At 37.6% G+C, this 22615-nt stretch overlaps 1 protein-coding gene across 1 annotated transcript in view; it reads right to left on the bottom strand.

Moving 5' to 3' along the window:
* The window catches only part of itfg1 (integrin alpha FG-GAP repeat containing 1), a 435759-nt gene that overhangs the window by 227181 nt on the left and 185963 nt on the right, over positions 1-22615 (bottom strand). The window contains exon 10 of the mRNA XM_039763123.1: positions 6649-6818. Within this exon, the coding sequence (XP_039619057.1) occupies positions 6649-6818 (170 nt within the window). The remainder of the gene's footprint in view (positions 1-6648; positions 6819-22615) is intronic.

Here is a 22615-nt window from a genome sequence, read left to right as displayed (position 1 = left end):
AAATGATGACGATGAAGGTGATGATGACTTTTACTGCGCAGCCGATGACTGTATTTTACGTCTCTTTAGACGGCGGTGCCATTTCCTGGGGCACCTCTTCCACGGTTTCTGAAGGTGTATCTGTAGTAGTAGTAGTAGGAGCTGGCTCTTTTTTGCGAGGCTGCAAAAACATTGTGATCGGCAGTTGCTGCCGCTGCTTCTTTTTCCGGTCGAACAGCAGCTTGTAGGCGGTCATGACGTCATCGACCTTGTTGCAAAATTGGACCAATCGAACCATATCGTTGTCCCATTCCTGTGACCGCTCTTGCAGATCCTTAGCCAGTCTACAGCCACAGCCGTGAACATTCTCCCTTCCTTCAACATATCCAGAAGATTCACCTTCTCAGCGATCGTCATCATTCTTAGTTGGCATTTAGGCTCAGGACCAGCCTTGGAAGAAGGAGCACGTTTGGGAGTCATTGTAGGGGGTGAAAATTAAAGCAAAATTCAACACAAAGAAACCACAAAAAAATCACACACAGTACAGTGTAAAGTAAACCACTTGGCGAGAAAAATTGAAGCGAAATGGCCACGACAGAGAGACAAGGGGAGGTGCTGTGGGATCTGGGAATCAGTTAAAGCACCAATCACGGGCCCAATTAGAAAGTGGGAAGCTGTGATTTGTCGTCTCCCTCCCATGTACCAATCACAGCCCGTGTTACAACGCACTTAGTCACCGAACTTGTTTTGTTGTTCTTAGACTAGGAAATACTACTACTATATTTAAAAACCCCCAAAGTCGTGAATCCGCGAAAAGTGAACTGCGAAGTAGCGAGGGATTACTGTATACAAGTCATAAAATTAATAATTCCAAGTATTATATATACCTATATCTCTTTTTTTTTTAGTGCAGCTTTGACATCATAGACCATAAGGTGCATACTAATTTAGCATGAGCAGGAACACTCAATAAAACTGAATAAAAAAAAATCAAGTGACGGTGAGATACAAATAGGGCAGATTTACCAGCGTTTGTGTGTCAGCTTTTATCTCTTCAGATCAGAGAATATCCAGTTCCATTGACTCAAAACACCACTCGCATCTACAGGTACTCTCAGTTTAAAATAAAAACTAACAAAGTCAGATCGCTGGTCGGGTATGGGGCTATAGTATGTACCATGATCGTGACTGAGAGAATAAAAGGGGAAAAAAAGGAATCATTCACAAGTCCTAAAAATGTACACCGTCTGTTACAGATGCAAACCAGATGTACGTGTGTACTGTATAATATTAACAATAAGAGCAGCTCACTACTGAAAACGGTAAATATAGGAGGCAATCGGGATCGAACCGGGGACTGATTACAAGTCAGCAAATCTTACCACTATGACACGAAAGCTGTTGTCTTATCCTTGAACCTTTTGTGAAAGTGTTTATTTGATCTTTGGACTTCAGGCTTAACACATTCTATAGTTTATGCCTACATTTTGCCATTTACTATTAAAATATGAAAAACTTTTCTGTTTTAACAATGTGTTTGCACAGATTATTGTAGAAACGGAACACACATGAAATGCATGCGTTCCAAATAACAATCTATTATTTCCACTCTAAAACTCAGCACTTCACTCCCAGATAATCAAGGCACGAGCTGGGAAAACTTTGTGCACGTTCCGCGGTGTTGTGGGGGGATGGAATAGCAGGCTGCTTGTCTTTATCGGCACATTTACAGGACAAAAGATGCTGACGGAGAGGTGCGATGGGATTTAAGGTGGGCCGGATATACAAGTTTTTTCCGTTGGCTCTGGTAATTCCAAAGTTAAATACATGCCTGTGACTTGATCTGGTACTATACATTAATCTATTTGTCCAGTAATTCCCTGAATCCACATTCCCAAGACATGGAAACTGGCATATTTTTAATTTTTATATGTAAAGATACAAACTGTGTAGAAGCATAGATAAAAATGGACATTTCTGAGTGCTGCTCATATCCTCTAGAGATTAATGCTGAATTAATGCATTGAAAATAAAATGTAATTTACCAAAATAGAATCTACTTTATCAAAGGTGTTTAAACCTTAAAAGATATTTGATATGTTAGGCATCAATGATGTGTCCTAACATTGTCAATTTAAAAATGTGAAATATCTTTGCTATGCAATATAATTGGTTGTAATAACATGGCTAGTCTAAGATAATGGTATTTGATTACATTGTCACTAATCTGGCAGACAGGCACTGCCTTGTATTGAATTAGCAACTCTTTTTATTTCTCATGACACTATTATATTATGTGGCTGGCATATACAATTTTAAATTGCAAGAATACAATAGTTTGTGTTAGAAGTACGACACAAAACATGCTGATGAAACTTTAGTGTGCAGTGTGTTATTTACTGGCACTCTAACTATGCTACACATAGTAACAAGTAAGGTGTACACAGCAGCTGCTATCAGTAAGTATACTGAACTCCAATAACAGTAAATGTGTTCATGTTACACTTTCATATCTACCTAACAAAAACTAATATCAATGCTCATGTTAATTCTAGATTACAGACTAATTACTGTCACGTGTATGGGGTACACTGAAATTCTTACTTGCATGCAATAATCAACATGCAACATGTCGCCACGCACTGATACCAGGAGGTTTAAAGCCCATAAGTGTAATTAAGTTACAACAAAGTTTAAATTAAAAGACAGGGCTTGGTCTTTGGTGAACATTTATGTGTAATCTGCCTTTAAAAAGTATCCATCCATGTCCCTATGTTCTTGTTGAATAACTTATTTTAAAGCATAATATATTTTAAAGTAACAACTGGAATCTACTCTACTAATTCTCTTCACAATTTTAAACACTTCAGTCATGTCCCCACTTAAACTTTGTTTGCTTAAAACTTCAGTCTCTCCTCATTGCTCATACCTCTTTATCCTAAACTCAGCCTAGTCACTCTTTTCTGGACTTTCTCTAGTGCTATGTTTTTTATACAACATGGAAACTAAAAGTATACACAGTGCTCCTGGTGAAACCTCACTGGTGCATTATAAAGCTTAAGAATAAGCCTCCCTTGACTTATACTCTACACCTTGTCATCAGCATTCTTGATCACATCTGTACACTGTCTTGATGTAGATACTGTAATAACGGCTCCACTAAGATTTCTAGGTCCTTCTCATAAGATGTACTTTCAAGTTTCAGACCTCCCAGTAATATCAAAAAGGCAAGTTTACAGGGGGATATTATAGTCATGGGGGACTTTAATTATCCAAATATTAACTGGGATAACCTTACAGATGGAGGAGCACAAGAGCAGGAGTTTTTAGAAGTAATCGGCGACTGTTTTTTAACACAGCATGTTAAAGCACCAACAAGGGGTGAAGCCTATCTGGATTTAGTATTCTGTAATAATCAGGATAGAATTGAGGGTGTAGAGGTGATTGAACCACTAGGGTCAAGTGACCATAATGTAATACAATTCTCAGTATTTTGTAAGAGTACAGATGCAAAGACTAAAATTGTTAAGTTGAACTTTAGTAGGGCTAATTTTGAGCAGATGCGACAAAGTCTAAGTAGGATAGACTGGGATAAGCTTTTAAATGTGGAGACAGTCGAGGAGCAGTGGAACAGGTTTAAAAATGTTTTACATGTAATGCAGGACAGATACATACCTAAATTTGGAAGTAATAGGAAACTAAAAAATCTCCACGATGGATTAATAAAGATTTAAAAAGAAGTTGCAAAGGAAAAACTGCTGTATAAGGCATATAAGACTAATGACTGCAAAGAGAACCGTGGCGTATGAGAACATGAGGGCAACCATTAAGAAGGATATCAGAGAGGCTAAAAGACAGTTGGAGAGGAATATAGCAGATAAGGCGAAAGAAGACCCCAAGAGATTCTTTCAGTATTTTAGTAGTAAAAGAACAGTTAAGGAGGAGGTCAAGTTCATCAGGAATAGTAAAGGGAATTAAAAGATACAGACAATGAAATAGCAGATGCCCTAAACTTACATTTTTCTGAGGTGTTTACAAGTGAGCAAGTGGATAACCTGCCAGAGGTAAACACAACTACTAAGGAGGTACTGAGGGATTTGGAAATTGTAGAGGGACAAGTGCTGCTCAGATTAAATAAGATGAAATCAAACAAATCACCAGGCCCAGATAATATTTATCCTCGTGTTCTTAAGGAGGCTAGTGAGTACATATATAAACCCTTGACACGTATTTTTAGGAAGTCACTGTGCACTGGAGAGATTCCAAAGGACTGGAAAATGGCAAATATCATCCCATTATATAAAAAGGGTGACAGGGCAGATCCAAGCAACTATAGGCCAGTAAGCTTAACAAGCATCACAGGAAAATTAATGGAAGGAATTATTAAGGATAAGATTGAGCAACACATGACAAGGACAGGAGTTATTCTGAACAGTCAGCATGGGTTCAGAAGGGGAGGTCGTGTTTTACTAACATGTTGGAATTCTATGAGGAGGCAACAAAAGGATACGATCAAAGTGGAGCTTATGATATTATTTATCTGGACTTTCAGAAAGCATTTGATAAGGTGCCACATGAGAGGTTGGGCATCAAGTTAAAAGAAGTGGGAATTCAGGGTGATGTTTTTAGATGGGTGCAGAATTGGCTCAGACACAGGAAGCAGAGGGTGATGGTGCGAGGAACCTCATCAGAACTGGCTGATGTTAAGAGTGGTGTTCCACAGGGGTCAGTGCTAGGGCGCTGCTATTTTTAATATATATAAATGATTTAGATAGGAATATAAGTAACAAGCTGGTTAAGTTTGCAGATGATACCAAGATAGGTGGATTAGCAGATAATTTGGAATCCGTTATATCATTACAGAAGGACTTGGATAGCATACAGGCTTGGGCAGATTGTGGCAGATGAAATTTAATGTCAGTAAATGTAAAGTATTACACATAGGAAGTAAAAATATTAGGTTTGAATACACAATGGGCGGTCGAAAAATCGAGAGTACACCTTATGAGAAGGATTTAGGAGTCATAGTGGACTCCAAGCTATCAACTTCAAACAGTGTTCAGAAGCCATTAAGAAGGCTAACAGAATGTTAGGTTATATAGCACGATCTGTGGAGTACAAGTCCAAGGAGGTTATGCTCAACCTTTATAATGCACTGGTGAGGCCTCATCTTGAGTACTGTGTGCAGTTTTGGTCTCCAGGCTACAAAAAGGACATAGCAGCACTAGAAAAGGTCCAGAGAAGAGCGACTAGGCTGATTCCAGGTCTACAGGGGTTGAATTATGAGGAAAGATTAAAAGAGCTGGGCCTTTACAGTTTAAGCAAAAGAAGATTAAGAGGTGACATGATTGAAGTGTTTAAAATTATGAAGGGAATTAGTACAGTGGATCGAGACTTGTATTTTAAAATGAGCTCATCAAGAACACGGGGACACAGTTGGAAACTTGTTAAGGGTAAATTTCGCACAAACATTAGGAAGTTTTCTTTACACAAAGAACGATAGACACTTGGAATAAGTTACCAAGTAGTGTGGTAGACAGTAAGACGTTAGGGACTTTCAAAACTCGACTTGATGTTTTCTTGGAGGAAGCAAGTGGATAGGACTGGCGAGCTTTGTTGGGCTGAATGGCCTGTTCTCGTCTAGATTGTTCTAATTGTTCTAATTGTTCATTGTTTATTCAATCTAACATTTCTTCTTCTTATGTGTAATAACTTACATTTATTTACAAAAAACTTCATCTGCCACAAATTTGCCCAAGCTTCTAAGCTGTCCATGTCCCCGTGTAATAATTTAGCTACATGAATGACAGTAGATCCTGGGTATCAACTGAGCATTACCCGATTTTAAAGTCTAGTGCTTTATTATTTAAACCATAAACTTATAGCTATAAAAAATACACCATGTTGCAGTTAACAAAAAAAATAACTATAATCACTAAACAGTTCTTCCAGTAATGTAATAAGGAAGAATGTTATTAATTGGATAAAGATGTAATTTTGTTGTATTACTGTATCAGAAAGAATGGCCATAAATTATTTTACCAAGGATATTCAGTTATGTATTTGTTAAAACCAAGTGGTGTTTTCTTGTTTTGTTTTTTCGGCTGCTACACTGGTATATAAATTCCACAAGTTCCTATTCAGGCCTTACGTTTGTTTAACTTATCAAATCTGTGCTTTAAATTTTTAATAATAAAAGTGAAAAAACTGCTGTAACTGGGTGCTTCCCAACAATCTTGCAATACTGTACAGTTTGTTTTATTTGTATTGGCTTCTCAGTTCTCTGTCAAGGTTGCTTAAATAACAACATTTTTGAAGCATTTTTAAAAAAATATTACCAAATGGTAAATGCGATATCAAGTTGGTTGTTAACTCTGGGCAAATCAGTTTATCTGGCTCTTTGATGGCTTGCCAGACAGTAACTGAGTCACCTGGATGCATCTAAGACTCCATTATATTCTTTCAACACTTAATGTTTCATTTTTCCATTAAATTTAAGTGTTATAAAACATAGTGTGTGAAGCACTTTGGCCCAAGTTATGCTGGCATCACTATGAAAGGATAGTTCAAGTCAAGTACCTTTATTGTCATACCACCCATGCACCGCATTGCAGCATACAGTATGATTTTAGATATTAAAGTTAAAAAAAAAAATAATGACAAACTCACCTCCCAGATAAGTTTTTCAGGATTACCAGAGCATCTGGAAAGCCATCCAGATTATAGTCTCCGATATGCAGTGTAATTGGAAGCAGAGGTAAGAAATCTGAAGCAGGAGTTAAGGGTACAAAACCCCACAGTGTGTCTTTGGAATTGAAATTAGTCAAAATTGGAATCCACTGGAAACAAAAAAGAAAAAAAAAATACCATTACAATAAAGAAATACACTTCCTAGCCCTCTAAGAAGAGCACAATTACAACATAAATAGAAATCTTAACATGCAGTGCAACATAAAATATGTTATTACTAATTATAAAACTGGCCAGACATTTGTGGTCATATTTTTTCCAGTGTGCCCCACTGCTCATATATAAAAATTAAAATATGTCTACTTCATTGCTATCAGTGCATTTTCAAACATGAAAATGTGGGTTCTGTTGCATCTCACCCAATTATATGCAGCACACTTTATGTTTCTCTGTCTCTGCCTGCAAGTGTATTTCTATGCTTCTTACATTTCCATATGTATCCATAAAGTTCCGTGTATCTTGCACATCTGTTTGAAGATTAATCTACATTGACAGGTTTGTCAGCTGAATGCACAATACCATTTTATAACTAAGACATAATAACCGAGGGTAAGGAAAAACAGTTTAAAGTGAAGAATATCTCATGTACACAATATTACAAAGTTCATATTAATGCTGTATATAAGAAACTTCTCATTAGTTGGGCTTTATGATGAGGCATATGATTTATGCAAATAATATATTGTTTGCATATATACTGAAATTTACAGTTCTCTTAGTTAAGAAAAGCTTAAGCTTATTCTTTTGAATTACACAGATTCATAACACCAAATTTAGATTTACTAAATATAGTTAAAACAGTCTATCTCTTTGTATATTGAACAAGTTAGTAATTTTTCTTGCCCCGAAACCTATGAATTGTACTAAAAATATAGCAGCAGTGTTGCTAAATAGTATAGAATTGGTCAATACAGATAGGGAAATAAATAATACAGTTTAGTGAAAATTACTTTGTGTCATGAAAAATGAAAAGCAAAGATTTTTTTTTGATTATTAGTAATCACATACCATCAGTATTGGCAGTGCCATATCACATATTTCTGACTATGTTCAGCATAGTTCCTAAGGTTATACAAAAAAAAAAAGAGCAAGCTACTTATAATCCATCCTTTTAATACTTGTAACTATAGTGGTACCTCGGTATACGTCCGCTTTAGAATAAGTCCAACTTGGTATAGTACACCAGTTGCTAGCATTCAGTGAACAACCCGGGCTATAACTCTCTGTGAATTTCCATGTGATTTTGTGTTTTTTCACATAAATTTGAATTGATTGTTGAAAAGTATGAAGGTGGCATGCATATCCGGGACTTGGCTGCTGCATATCATATGCCGAGAACGACGGTATCTACGATTGTGAAAAAGAAAGATGTTATTAAAAAGTAAAGTGAGGTTAAATTTTCATTTATTTCATCTAATTGCTTTTAATTGCTAAAATGGTATTTTTACAGGAGACCCACTTATTAAGCGAGGATCAGTTTCGGGTGCACAGAGACTGGACTGACCAAATATTCCATTACAACTTTACAAAGAACACTGGAGGTGCGGGAATTCTTAAACATAGAAAAATCTCACTAGTTGTGAAATGCAGTCCCTGATCCTGAAGGGAGATATGTGATTGTCATGGGTAATCTATTTAACTGTAAAGTGATTTTGATAAATATCTATGCACCCAATGTGGTTGATAGGGACCAAAATATTCATCCAAAATATATGTACATCCATTCCCAATGTGAACACTCATAAAATTATATTGGCTGAAGACTTTAATTGTGTTTTAAATCCAGACCTAGATAGGTCTCCTGCCACGGGGGCAATAGCGTCTAACACTGCAAAAAACAATTACAGTTTGTAACTTATCACAACTTATCAGACCCCTGGAGATTTCTAAACCCAAACTGAAGAGCATATTCCTTCTACCCACTAGTGCATCACTGCTACTCAAGAATTGATTATTTTTTATATATAATAATTTCTGCAATTAAATCTTGTAAGTACGACGTTATTGTTATCTCTGACTACGCCCCTTTGAGCATGGAACTAAAATCACTATGCCCCACAAATTCATCTTGCAAATGGCGTCTAAACCCCCTTTTATTAGAAGACGAGAAATGTACAGAATATACATCCAAGCAAATTGATTTTTTTTATAGGGACAAATACATCCTCTGAGTTTTCTGCAAGAATACTTGTGGTATATAGCGGGTCCACAGCTCATGTCAAAGGGCCATTTTTAAAATAAATAATCACCGCACTCGCGGCTTAGTGAAGGGGTGTGGTGATGTGTGGCTGAAGTGGTTCCTGGGGTGATGCGTGCGAGTCTCATTTAAGTGCATAGGTGATGAGTTGTCCGCATTTGTAATTGTTTCCGGGAGCCGGTGATTGCCACAGGTGAATCACATCCCCATCATAAATGGAAGCGCAAGGCGGCTAGAAGGAGGAGAAGGAAAAGGAAAGAAAGAAAAGAGCCGGAGGCTGTAGGAGAGCGGGAAGCAGCAAGGAGGAGAGAGAGCTGGTGGGAGAGAACGAGCAAAGGCTCGCAGGCAGGGAGCTTGACAGTTGAGCCCTAGCAGGGGTGTCTGGCCAACACCTAGGGCAGTTGGAAGTGGTCGCTCCCATTGAGCATTTTATGAAGGAACGGGAGTGATCGGCAGAAGGATGGCTGGCTGCGTAAGGCCGTGAAGGCAGAGAGAGTCGGGAGGCTTGGAAGTAGAAGCCCCAACGTGAGCATCCTGGCCATTGGGTGAAAAGCCAAGTCTCGGTCTTGAGAGCGCAACTGAAGCCAGGGATCGAAAAGCCTCCAGACCAGTTGAGTAGTGAGAAGGCGAGGTGCAGGAAGGGTGATTCCCCTGTTGAGAAGCCTGATGGGAGAAGCAGGGGAGCCGCCAGGTAAAAGACACCAGGCTTTGGATTTTTAAATGGACTGCTTCCAGCGTTATTTTGACCTCCTCATCATTTTAAAGGATTGTTTTTTTTCTCTGGTGTTTTTAACCTACACTCTGCACCTATTTTATTGATTATTTATTTGTTAATGATTTGAAGCACTGCATTTTATTTAATTTGGACACTGTTTTGTTGTTGTTTTAATTAAAGCACTTAGCACTTTTTTACACCATCCCTTTGCTCCATTGTAGTGCCACTGGCAGTTCACTGTCGACATGCTTATGAGATAAAGTGGATTATTAGAGAAAGACTTGCACAGAAAATTTCTCGATATATATCGAGCGCAACTGCCTCGTTTAAAATTGTCCAAAATGTTTCCTGGGCAAGATCCAACCTGCAAACGTTGCAATCAAATTCCAGCCTCACTGGGTCACATGTTTTGTGTGTGCAGCAAATTAACATCGTTCTGGACCAAAATCTTTAAATGCCTTTCAGACAGCCTTGGTGTCGCAATCCCCCCTAATCCACTAACAGTTGTGTTTGGGGTACATCCAGATGGGCTTAAAGTAGAGGACAAACAAATTGAAATTGCCTTTACTTCACTATTGGCATGTAGACTTATCTTGCTCAACTGAAAGAATGCTAACTCACCTCTTTTAAGTCAGTGGGTAACTGATGTTATATATTATCTAAAATTGGAAAAAATCTCACTTAGAGGATCTGTGCAAAACCTTTTTGAAAACTTAACAGCATCTAATCAATAACATTTTAGAATAAGCACTTAAACTGAGGAAGCAGATTCTCTCCCTTGTTTTTTATTCTATTTATTTTTATTCATTTATTTACTTACATATTTTACCATTGTTAAAGTTTTGCTCTGCTGGCCTGGTTCTCTTTCACATGGGTGTGGGTTGATTAGATTTGAACCTAATTTTGTTCAACTTCACTTGCTTGTATGGATTGTTGTTTGATTCTAATAAAATTAATAAAATGTTAAAAAAAACAATGTTTTTGCTTGAAAAATGGACACATTCAGTATGTTTGAAGGCTTTTTAATTCACCTATGGACCCTGGTACGCTTCAGTCCTATTGCAAAGTAGAAGAAGACTCATCAGTACACAATTTTATGTGTAAAATATACATATTGATTGTGAAGAAATAATTTCAACTTGAAAAATACTAACCTTATCCTTGAATTAACGCCAATGGTAGTATACAAAACTCATATAAAAACATTGTGTAGGACAAACATTTACTCATTGTCACAACCAGAATTCATAATGATCTTTGTGAAGAGGAAGCCTTGCACACACACCTTGCACACTGTTTATAAGTCTTGAGCAGGTTTCATCCCTCACATGACATGTCACTTCACAACATGCCACAGGATTAGAAAGTCATTGTTGTGTTTCTGTTTAGAACTACGGGGAGAAAAATCACAATGCATTGTGGTGTTACGGCTATTCAAGATTAAGCGATCACACACTGCATTGTGTCTGTCTTCTGAGAGATTCTGCCTCGGTGATATTGTATGTGTTTTCCACAGAGACACACAGAGGATTTGAAAACAGAATAACATCAAGAGAGTGGGAAAAGAGAATGCATGTTCAAACTGTATGAATGTGGACGTTTCATATATGTTCATATACTGTAAGCGTTTTTCTCTTGGTCTAACTCTATTTCTCTTTAATATAAACAATGACAACTGATACAGTGCTGCATACAGGGCATTGCTTGAATTGTAAGTGACTTTCATGTAACAGTGCTCTAGGGATATAACTTATTTTTAGCAGTATGAGTCTAGTTCTAATCCAAACCATACACATATCCATGGATAAATATTCCTAGGTGCTTAGCCCCTTAGTGAAAATTATATACTGTATGCCACTGCTGTTCAGCACTTTTTGAGTCGGTATGCATTTTTTTTATAAACAAATTGTGTTTGCAATGTGATTACAATTGTTGGCTGGAAACATGAAAGACTTTTGAATGTTTTATTTCAAGCCCAGATATTAACACAGTGGGTGCCTGAAGACAAAGTGGAGTAGCAAGATACAGTGTATGTCTTTCAAACTTTATACTTTCTTCCTTTAGCCACTGCAATTCAAGTAAACAACACAACTTGAGCAAGTGGCTCTGTGTCTGGAAAAAAATCTATACATAGACAGATGTTAGGCAGAAAACAACCCTGGCCTGCCCTGAGCCAAAATGTGCCACAATATACATCACAAAACCAATGTAGGACAAAGTGGGCATCGCCCATTCTGCTAGGCTTTCATGGCACACCAAGCCTATTAAGTAAGCAGATTTAACAGGGATGCAGGCATCCAGCTGCACAAAACCCCCACTTGCATTCTAAACTAAGTGACGTAACTCCACCTTGTACCAAGATCTGTCTGGACTTCATCTGAAAACACAGGTGTAAATCACAGTTGCACTAATATGTCTCCAGAAGCCCCACTGCAGACTTATTCGGTCAGCAGGTGAGAAATTGTCTCAAGGAAGAACTAACACCCATAACTCAAGAGATGACAACGAAGATGATTAGACAACGCCGCCTAATAAAGACACTGATTTTGTAATTGGAAGTGGCTTTAATTCAATCAGGAGAAGGTTCAACCTTCCTCTAAAACAACATGCACCACCTTTTCTCAAAGTAGTGAGAAGAAGCAAAGAGAGAAAAGAAAGTACAATTATTGAATTCCTAGGGGATTCTCTCTGGGCACCCTCTCTTGGAGTCCCTCAGGGATCTGTGATTCTAAAATCTATGAGCCACTCTTGCTTGGAGAGCCAAACCCAACAGACTCTACATTTTGTGTGCCTGAGAGCTGAGATCTAGTCTATCAAGCTAAGCACTGATCCCTGTCTGCATAAAAGCAGCCATTACTTCAAGAATGGAACTTCAGTGCCTAAAGCCTTGAGCCAGAATGAGTAATGATATCCCCTATGAAGTGGCAAAAGACAGCAGAAGATAATATGAGGAAGCAGCAGCACAGCACTGACAAGGATCATGCAGCAAAGATAAAGAGTACACTCCAACAAATGAATCTTCCACCTGAACCCAAAGCAACAACAAAGCAAGAACTTCACACAACATCGGATGTCATCCATAAAGACTTGGTATTGAAAAAATATTTACCTGTGCAAAGATAAAGTAGAACAAATAATAACCAGTAAACAAACAGCCTACATGTGACATATTTATGTGTCTTGTGTGTCTGCATCCTCTTATATATACTATAGTGTAATCTTTGTGTTTATTGATAAATTGTACTGTCCTATTTGTTAAAATGAGTGTGCATCAGTTACCTTGACACAAGTCTGAAGGTCATTATAAAACTTGAAAAGGACAAAAATTTATATACAACTAGGAGGCCTCGCTTCGCTCGCCAACCCCTGTGTTTGGTTAATCAGATATACAATTTAAATTTTTTTTTTTTTCTTTGGAATTTTAATTTTATTATTTGCACTTTTACTTTAAAGCTTCATTAAAACCAATATTTTTTGGAGACACATTATGACAATGCAACGTATAACTGCCCGTGAGTGAATATTGTTTCTGTTTCTCTAATAAATAATCAGACTTTTTCTAATGTTTGTCCCTGTGATTTGTTAATTGTCATAGCAAAAGCTATTCTCACAGTAAACTGTAAACATTTTAATACGAAAGTCATACCACGATCTTCTTTGGTGTGTAATGTTATTCGTGAAATATATATATCACCTTTCTTTTTTCCTGTTAAAATTTGCATCACTTCTCCGTGATCATAAATATACACCTGTCCGAATTGTGTATTCTTTGAAATTCAAATTGTCCTTGCTTTAAATGTTGCGGGACCACAGATTCTCATAGTGCAGTGATGGCGAACCATTTAGAAACCAAGTGCCCAAACTGCAATCCGAAACCCACTTATTTATCGCAAAGTGCCAACATGGCAATTTAACCTGAATACCACCTAAAACTGAACACCAGCATAACCAAGGAGCTGGTGGTGGATTTTAGGAGGCCCAGGCCCCTCATGGCCTCCGTGATCATCAGAGGTGAGTGTGTGCAGAGGGTACAGACCTATAAATACCTGGGAGTGCAGCTGGATGATAAATTGGACGGAACTGCCAATACTGATGCTCTGTCTGTCTATCTACTGAGCTTTTAATTTAGAAAAGCCACTCATACATTAACATATTTTGTTTTAAAAGAAAAACATAATAACAGAGCTTTCAATGATACAAACAACTTTTTGTTGAAAGGTAAAAGTTTGCATTCGGTATGCTTTTGAACAATTAATGTGCTTTTTGCTGTTGTATGCATGCTGATAATTTGTCTAACCTTGGCTCATACTTTGTAAGTTTGAGAGCAACACATGCAGCACTCAGGTCATCTGCTAGTCTGTTTCTGGTGTCAGATTTGATTTAATTCAAAGCTGAAAACAGCTGCGCACAAGCATAAGATGTTCCAAAAAGTAAGGAAAGCAATCTCAAGTGCCTTCATTGACTTAAGATTATTTGGCAGAGAATTCCACACTTTAAGGATTTCATTTTCATAACTAACTGTGCTGTCCTTTGTCATCCCTTCGATCCTCTCAAGTGTTTCACGCAGGTCTTCCCTATTAAGCTCCGCCCCAAAGCTTCCATTATATATTACGGGTCGTGGATCAGGTGTGCCGATTAGCAACTCCCGGCAATAATTACAGATGCGGACGACTCCTCACCTGTGCACTTAAGCGAGGACTGCCCGCATCACAAAGCTCCCGGAAACCGCTCCGGCCACTCTACCATAACCCCCTTTAAGCCGCGATTGCGGCAATTATCTGTTAAAACTGGCCTTTTCAATTTTGAGCTGTGGACCCGCTATACCACATCCCCTCCAACCCCACCACGGGAATCACAGACTCAAAAGGCTGCAGTCTGTGCCGCACCCTCAAGCAGCATGTGTGCCGCCCGCCTTACCCCAGACAAGAGAGGGAGGAAGCGCTCCCATTGGGCTGCTGGGCAGAGGGGCGGGTAATGTGAGAGAAGTCCTCCGGCGCGCGTGAAGAGGGGGAGCGGTGAGGGGAGCAGCCCGGCCCCGCATTCCTCTGGCTTTATAGTAACGAACTCTGTGCTTGGGCGACGGCGGCGCGTGCCCACTGAGAGGGCTCTGAGTGCCCCCTTTGGCACGCGTGCCATAGGTTCGCCACCACTGTCATAGTGTATGGTCTATTATTGTGTAAATCCATGTTTTGTGCATAAGAATGATGCAAATGCAAAAACACTCTACTCTTTGCCTTTTACTTCTGACCTCGACTTGTCCTGCTCTTTTTTCAATTAGACCTGGTTCTGATAATTAATCACCATTTGTTTTGTGGTAATGCAATCTTTTCTATCTTTTCTTTGATACTGTAGCGACTGACATGATAAAGTGTCACAAAAGTTTTACTTGAACAATCGCTGACTTCGTAACCCCAAACACAACTTTCTAGCACTCTCCAATCTCTCATCACCTGCAATTTGCCCCCCCCCCTTACCGCATCAATCAATACCCCGCTATCAGTCTTCTGTGCTGTAGTCTGCCCTCCCTCAATCGGACCGAACAGTCACTTAAAACCAAAAAGGCCGCAACCTGGCTGGGACGCTGCAATACTTTCGAATTTTACTGGTTTCATAATCTCTTAACTGCCTTTTTTTTCTCTCCAATGCCTTTGGGTGTCTATTCTCCGTATTGTCCTTATACGCTTTAGATGTGTTGAGAGCACAGGATGTGTGTGCGCTACGTGCTTTTACACGACTGACTGTTTTTTGGTGTATATGCTCTTGTATGATATCATTTGTGAGTAGGCGTGTCTTGCAAGAATCTCATGTTCCACGTCCCTGCGAGACGGTCCTGGCACAGTCTCTTGGCACCAAGTCTCATGTTTACGGTCCCCGCGAGACGCTCCGTGGCAAGTCTCATTTGTCTCCCGGGTCTTTTAAATGTCTTTCGAGAACTTCCGAGAAAATCACGTATCGTCGCCTTGCTTTTTCATTCTAGGATTTCTTTTCATAATAGACAGATATTATACAAACAATAATAACAAGTAGTTTAGTTGGATACTTTTGTAAAGGTAACTTAATTGTAAATTAAATTCATTGTAAAACTAAAGTACAGTTCTGCATTAATAAATCTTTTAAATTGTACACATGGAAAATCAAACCTTGGATTTGTGAATTATTGGCATGGCAACAAGTTACAAAGTTGAATGTGTAGTGGATATAAAAAGGACAGCGTTTAAATCTCTTTAACACAGACCAGAGCTGAATCGTGTTCCCCAAATTTCAATATCATGTGAAAGATAAGCAGATATTAATAATAAGGACAAGTTACAAAAGCTGTTTAATAATTATAATCTATGGCTTTATTCAACCGAGGTACTGGGCATTCAGAAAATAAGATTCAACGTGCATTATTGTAAGCATACCATATCCAACTGTTTTTTTCACAACATGATCTCAATTCTAAAAAAATACCAGTTCCGCTTAATACTTTCCATCCATCCATGAATGGCAGTTAGTCCCACTTCCCCAGAACTTCTTACTTTAGAGTGAGAATATAATTGCTTTTTAAATTCATGCTCTTTATGAAGCATGCTGTGTTCATGACAAGATGTGGTTCACATATCTGTAACTTAAGACATGCAAAACCATGCTTCCCTAAAGAGACCAAAAGTTTTATTTATGCTTCTTACTGCTTTTTAAACTGTTTAAATCAAAATTAAAATGTTTTAGAATAATTGGAGAAAAATCCAGAGATGCCTCAAATCCCACTACTGGTTCTTTTTTTTTTTTGGCTCCCTGAGCTCTGCTGACGCTCACATGGAGATAAATTTTACAGAGTTAACAAAAGGAACTTGCGAAAAATGCACCCAATTGTGACAGGCAATTTCAGCTAAAGTTTCTTAGGTCTTTGCTTTCTCTTTGATTACATTAATTTGTAGACTTTTAAGATCAGTATAAACCATCCTTCAAGGTTTACTGTCAGCTAGATTTAGAAATACAGTCCTAATCCTAAGTTTTAGTATGCAGAAGTATTTTAATATGACAATGGTTGTAAATTGCATGTTTCATATAAAGTTTTTCCATCACAGTTACTGAAATTGGTGGCACCCATAGTGCAGCTGAGAGACACCATATCATAAGCAAAGAGAAATATATCTGGAGATGTAATTCTCCTTTAGCTGAGAGGCAGAAGTGATAACTTTCAATCCTAGGGTCCTGGGTTCATCTCCCACCTATATCGTCACAGGGAGGATGAGACAGGGAGGGTGGAACTGTTGTCCTAAGATCATTTCTTGACAACTGCCGCTTGTTCAAGATCAATCAGGAAGAGCAGCACAGCCAGGCTGAGAGATAGGGCCACTGTACTGGAAAGACACACTAGCTAAGTGGCAAGATCAAATGCGGCTGAAAGAGATCTTCTTCATGTAAAAGGAGGTTAGCTAAAGAGAGAATGGGAGTGTCACCTCACCATCCACGATTCCTTTCTGGTGACAGTTGTATAATGAAAACCAAAATGATCCCAAATGCATATTTGGTATAACATAAACTCTGCAGCAGTTCCAATGTGTGTTTCACACCATTCATTAGAATATGAAATGAATGCATTTTGTTAAGTGGATTCCAATAAAATTAACTGCTTCAGTATTACCACAGACAGAGTAACATAAACCTTAGCACTGCTACAGAGAGTCTCATATAAGACAGCACAAACAAGCCAAAAGAAAAAAAATCCTAATACTTCTCCTCAGTACATCAATGATGGATTCATCCCCTACCGCCTACAGTACATAATGGAAGAAGGTTAGAAAAATTAATTAGATATAAATTTAGCATCATTTGCATTTGGGGTACACAGACCTTTCTAAAATTAATTTATTTGCATTTAATTTACCATCTATGATAATACAGTGACCCCTGGGGTCAAAAATCCCTTCAGAAAGAAATATTTTTATAAGTTATGCATTTTTTCATTTTTTCATTATGTAAAAATATTAGTGTCTAGAGCTACATAGCAGTGTGTTGTTGAAAGACATTATTTTAGTAAAAAGAAGCCAAAATAACACTTCATTATGAAATAATGAAGGCTCACAAAACTATAACGCAAGTTTGAATTGAGAGACAGTCCTACTTTTCAAAAATTATAACTTAAAATGTGAAAACTTTGCAAACATATTTTTAAACTATTGATCATCTTTTTTAAAACCTGAACTTTGTAGAATAATTACTCAACTTAAAATAATCCACCTGTGCCTCTGACCCAATCCCAATAGGCTTTCTCAAGGAAGTTTCTGATAAGCTACAGTAATTGAATGTATACTAGAAATTGTTACCTGTTCATTAGATACTGGGGTTTTACCAGAATCTTTAAAGACAGCAGTAGTTGAACCACTAGTTTACTAAAATAATCTTGATTTTTTTTTTGGCTTTGAAAATTTTAGACCTCTCACTATGCTTTTTAAAGCAAAACCCTAGAACAGGAGCTTTGCAAAAGTTAAACAGATAGATAGATAGAATTTTATTTGTTCTCAGGGGGAAATTTGGATTTTTACATGAAGCTTTTTAAATAAATAAATACATAAATAGTTAGATAAATAAATTAATATTCACACACACTTTGGCCTGAACAGTTAAACGACTACTTGAGTAAAAACTCTGCTATTGGTTAGTTTAAGTCAGGTTTTAGATCAAATCATAGTACAGAAACAGAGTTGGTTAAAGTAGGTAATGATTTGAAGGTTATTATTCACTCCCAACAACATATCTGTTCTTATTCTCTTGGACTTAAGAGCTGCATTTGACACCATAGACCACAGTATATTCTCATTATTCACCTTAAAATTTGGTGATTTAAACTGATTCAGTCTTACATAACAGACATATAATTCTTAGTAAGTTGTACTAATTACATGTAAGAGGTCCATAAATTTGTATACGGTACACCACAAGGATCTATTCTGAGTCCATTTTTATTCTTAATCTACATACTCCTATTAGGCCAGATTACTTTGAAATACAGCTATGTACATGACACATGGCTTTATTTATCTATAGCATCTAATTAAAAACCTACATTTGGTTTCATCTTTGGGCTCCTGGCCATCTCTCTGATGGGATTGGATCTGTCCTCCACCATTCTTTACTTTCCAATGTCTTCAATCCCATAAATAATGGGACATAGTTTTTATGTAAGATGGGTAAGGGAAAGTGCATCGGTAGGGGTTGCTGTTTTGTATTTTACCTAGTAGTTGATTAAGCTGCTTACATTTCTTTTATAATTTACTTTGTTTCAAATAAAAGTTAGATCAGCCCAAAAACATGCATACAGGTATATGCTGTAAAAAATTTATAATAAAGGAAAATAAAATTAGTCGTTACGTTAATTCCTATAACAGCACAATTCATTTAGTCAGTATATAATGTGTTTTGTATCTTAAAATGTCAAAACACAGCAATAATAAAACTAACATTCGTAATATCAATAGCAGTAACACTAAAAGTAATAAGTACATACAATAATAACTGTGAGACCGAATGAACCATGAACATCCTTCATGTGCTGTAGCTGCACGATGGAGTGGGAGTCAAAGTCAAGGAAGGCCTGTTCTGTTAAGTTGTTAGGGTGTCACAGAAAATAGTTTAATCTCTACTCTGGACAGAAACCACAGTAGAAATGCTTTTTAAAAGGTGAACAACTTAATTTTGTGTAAAATTCAGAGGAAAGAAGTCAAAATTCTTAAATATTAAATCAAGCAAATCGAACAGATACACAAAGAAGTATATCAAATTTTCATTTAATGAAGAGGGGGAATGGAAAGATATACAGTACTGTAGTTGCTGCCTTGGAGACAATATCTTGCTGCTCCAGGTTTTCACAAAGTTTTTAGAGTGGTACAGGAATATATACTATAGAGTGTAAAGTAGAGTATTTTGAAAGTGAAAGGTTTCTGAAACAATAAATAATTTTCAATTACTAAATAACAGGTATAGTCTCAAAATTCTTTAATCTACCCTTACAAAATGATCTCACTTGGATGCCCAATACAAGTGAGTCAAGACACCAGGAAGGGTGTGCAAGCACAGGAAGCTAATACAGCAACACCCTTGTCCAGCTGCTTTAAGTAAGTTATTCATAAAAATACAGAATATGCAGGTTGGAGCACATCCATTAAGAGCTTTATAAACTAACATTAAAATTTTATAATCAATACAACATCGAAGGGGAAGCCAGTGTAGGGTAGCCAATACTGGTGAAATGTGCTCACGTCTGCAAGTACCAGTGAGAAAATTAGCACCAGCATTCTGCATGAGCTGCAGTTGAGTAAGGGCTTTCTGACTAATTCCATAATATAAGGAATTGCAGTAATCAAGTCTTGAGCATATAAAAGCATGAATGACCTTTTCCAAATTACCGTGGAATAAAAAGAGTTTACCCCTAGACAAAAATCACAGCTGATAAAAACTCATACAAATGATTGCATTTACTTACTTCTCAAAATTAAAACACTCATCCATTAAAATACCTAGGTTTTTAGTAAAATTTCTACTGTAGACCGAAAGAGAACCAAGCATTGTATCAACATTGTTAAGAACATTCGGCAGTTGAAAGACAATAATATCAGTCTTATCTTCATTCAGTGTGAGAGAATTTAAAGCTGGCCAAGCTTTAACATCATCCAAATAGTTCATAAGTGACTGAAGCGGTTGGTCAGCCCACTGCTTGAAAGGCAGGTAAATCTGTGAATCATCAGCAAACAGATGAAATGAAATATTATGCTTCCTAAAAATACAACCCAGTGGTAATAATGTAAACACTGAAAAGAGCTGGTCCAGGGATAGACCCTTGCGGTACACACAGGTAAGAGGAACAGAACTACAGCACACTCACCTACAATCACAGATAATGTTCTACCAGACAGATAAGATTTAAACCAATCAAGTACACCTCTGATCGCAAAGGACTGTTCTAAACGAAAAACCAAAGTAAAAAGTGCAGATTGGCCTGTATCAGTGATAAGGTGAATGCCATTTAAAACTTTAAAAGTGCTGTTTCAGTGCTGTGATGAACATTATAGACTGTAAAACCTAACCAATGCAATTTGCATCAAGGTACCCTTAGAGCTGCTGACAAACAGCTTTCTCTGTCTGTGACCTTGGAAAGAAACTTGCTTTGAAATTTGTGCCTAACGTGACAAAACAGTAGGGTTCAAACTGGGCTTTTTTAAAAGTGGTTTAACGACCACACATTTAAAATAATGAAGAACCACCCCAGATAAAAGGCTATTATTTACAATTTCTAAAATGTAAAACCCTTACCACATTAGAAATCTCTTTAAGAGAAAATGGAGGTAATGTATGAGTAGTGGAAAAAAAGTTTTTAATTGGTTAATCAGTTTACGTACAGTGATCAAGTTCACTGGCTCAAACTGGTTATAAACAGTCAAGGACAAAGGAGAGGTAGATGGGTTACTGATAATTGATAAAAGTTGGGGTTTAACTGCCTTAAATGCTCCCACAAAAAAGTTTAAATATTCATCACAAACTTCAGAAGAAGCCACAGGGTAGCAATAAAGGGAAAAAGGATTTAGAGAACTGCTAATCATTTTAAACAATACATTTGATATATGACAATTATTAGCAATGACATTAGAAAAATATAGATTACTAGGGGACTCCGCCCCCTGCTCACTTCACTCGCCCACCCCCGGGTTTGGTTTACTGGATATACAGTACAATTTAAAGAGATTATTTTCATGTTACATATGCATTATTTTCACTTTTACTTTAAAACTTTTGTAAAAACAATACTGTAATTGTCCTTTATTTCTGGCCCCGGGCATGATTAAATCTCTTTCTCGCTGATTGTTTAGGGGCGGGTGGGGTATGGCTGAACGCAAGCTAAGAAGAAGCGGTCGGGTCATCTGCTGGCTTGCTGCTGCTGGAGAGGTGCATATCCTGCTTTTCGCGCTGCGTGTCAATCATTTAAAAGTCTGTACGGCAGCTGTCCTTTTGCCACTTCACGTCTTTGCCGCTCACGTTGTGAAGGATGGTTGGGGGAGGGGGGGGGTTTTGGTGGGTTTGGCTGAATGCATGCTAAGGAGAAGCAGTTAGATCATCTGCTGGCTTGCTGCTGCTGGCGAGCTTCGTGTTCTGCTTGTTGCTTGTCGTTGTTTTAAGAGCTGGGAGCACACGAAGCGTGTCTGCTAAAAGCATTCCAAAAACTGCTAGGTTAGATGTCCGTGAACTTGTTTTAAATGTTGTCTCACTGCCTTGTCTTGCGGGACGTCAAATTGTCTTCCGAGAAGATCACGTCTCATCTCCCTAGTCTCCTTTCCAAGATTTTTTTTTATAATAGAGAGACATGCCACCTTTACCACTTCCTGATATGTACTGAGTGAGCCTTTCATAATGTCATAAGACACCTTAAATTTATCTTTTAACCATTTCTGTTACGCTCTTCTGCCTTCACACCTAATAGCCTGAGTTGAGTCATTTAACTATGGATGTGATTTAGTCCAAGTACACCTGATTTTTAATAGAGCGACAATATCCAGAATAGCTAAGTAGGAAGAATTAAACTGTGAAATCAAATCAACACATAATTAAGAAGAAAAAAAAAAGAGTTCAACAGGGAACACTCCTGACTAGCAACATTAAAAGTATCAGAAAACTGACTAGCAGTGGGGGGGAAGTAAACCACCAAGAGTGATAAACATTATTATGTGTTTTAGATGTTGTAATAAGAATTGAGATATCAAATAAAACATGAAAATGAATGAATAGAAAAAACATTTTGCAATGACTTCAAGATTACCAGCAGTAATACCAGATGACAGAACTAAGTCAAGTATATGAACATGTTCATGGGTTAGGGTAATGACAGACTGAATAAGACCAAAAGAATCAATGAGATTTAAAAAGTCACTGACCAATGATCTTGATAGGGACAACAAAAGTGTATATTAAAATCACCCTGGATCAAAATGGAGTAATAT

The sequence above is a fragment of the Polypterus senegalus genome, chromosome 9 (genome assembly GCF_016835505.1).
Source record: "Polypterus senegalus isolate Bchr_013 chromosome 9, ASM1683550v1, whole genome shotgun sequence".
NCBI classification, from domain to species: Eukaryota; Metazoa; Chordata; class Cladistia; order Polypteriformes; family Polypteridae; genus Polypterus; species Polypterus senegalus.
Note: the sequence above shows the minus strand (reverse complement) of the source record. Positions and strands in the feature narration are given on the sequence as shown.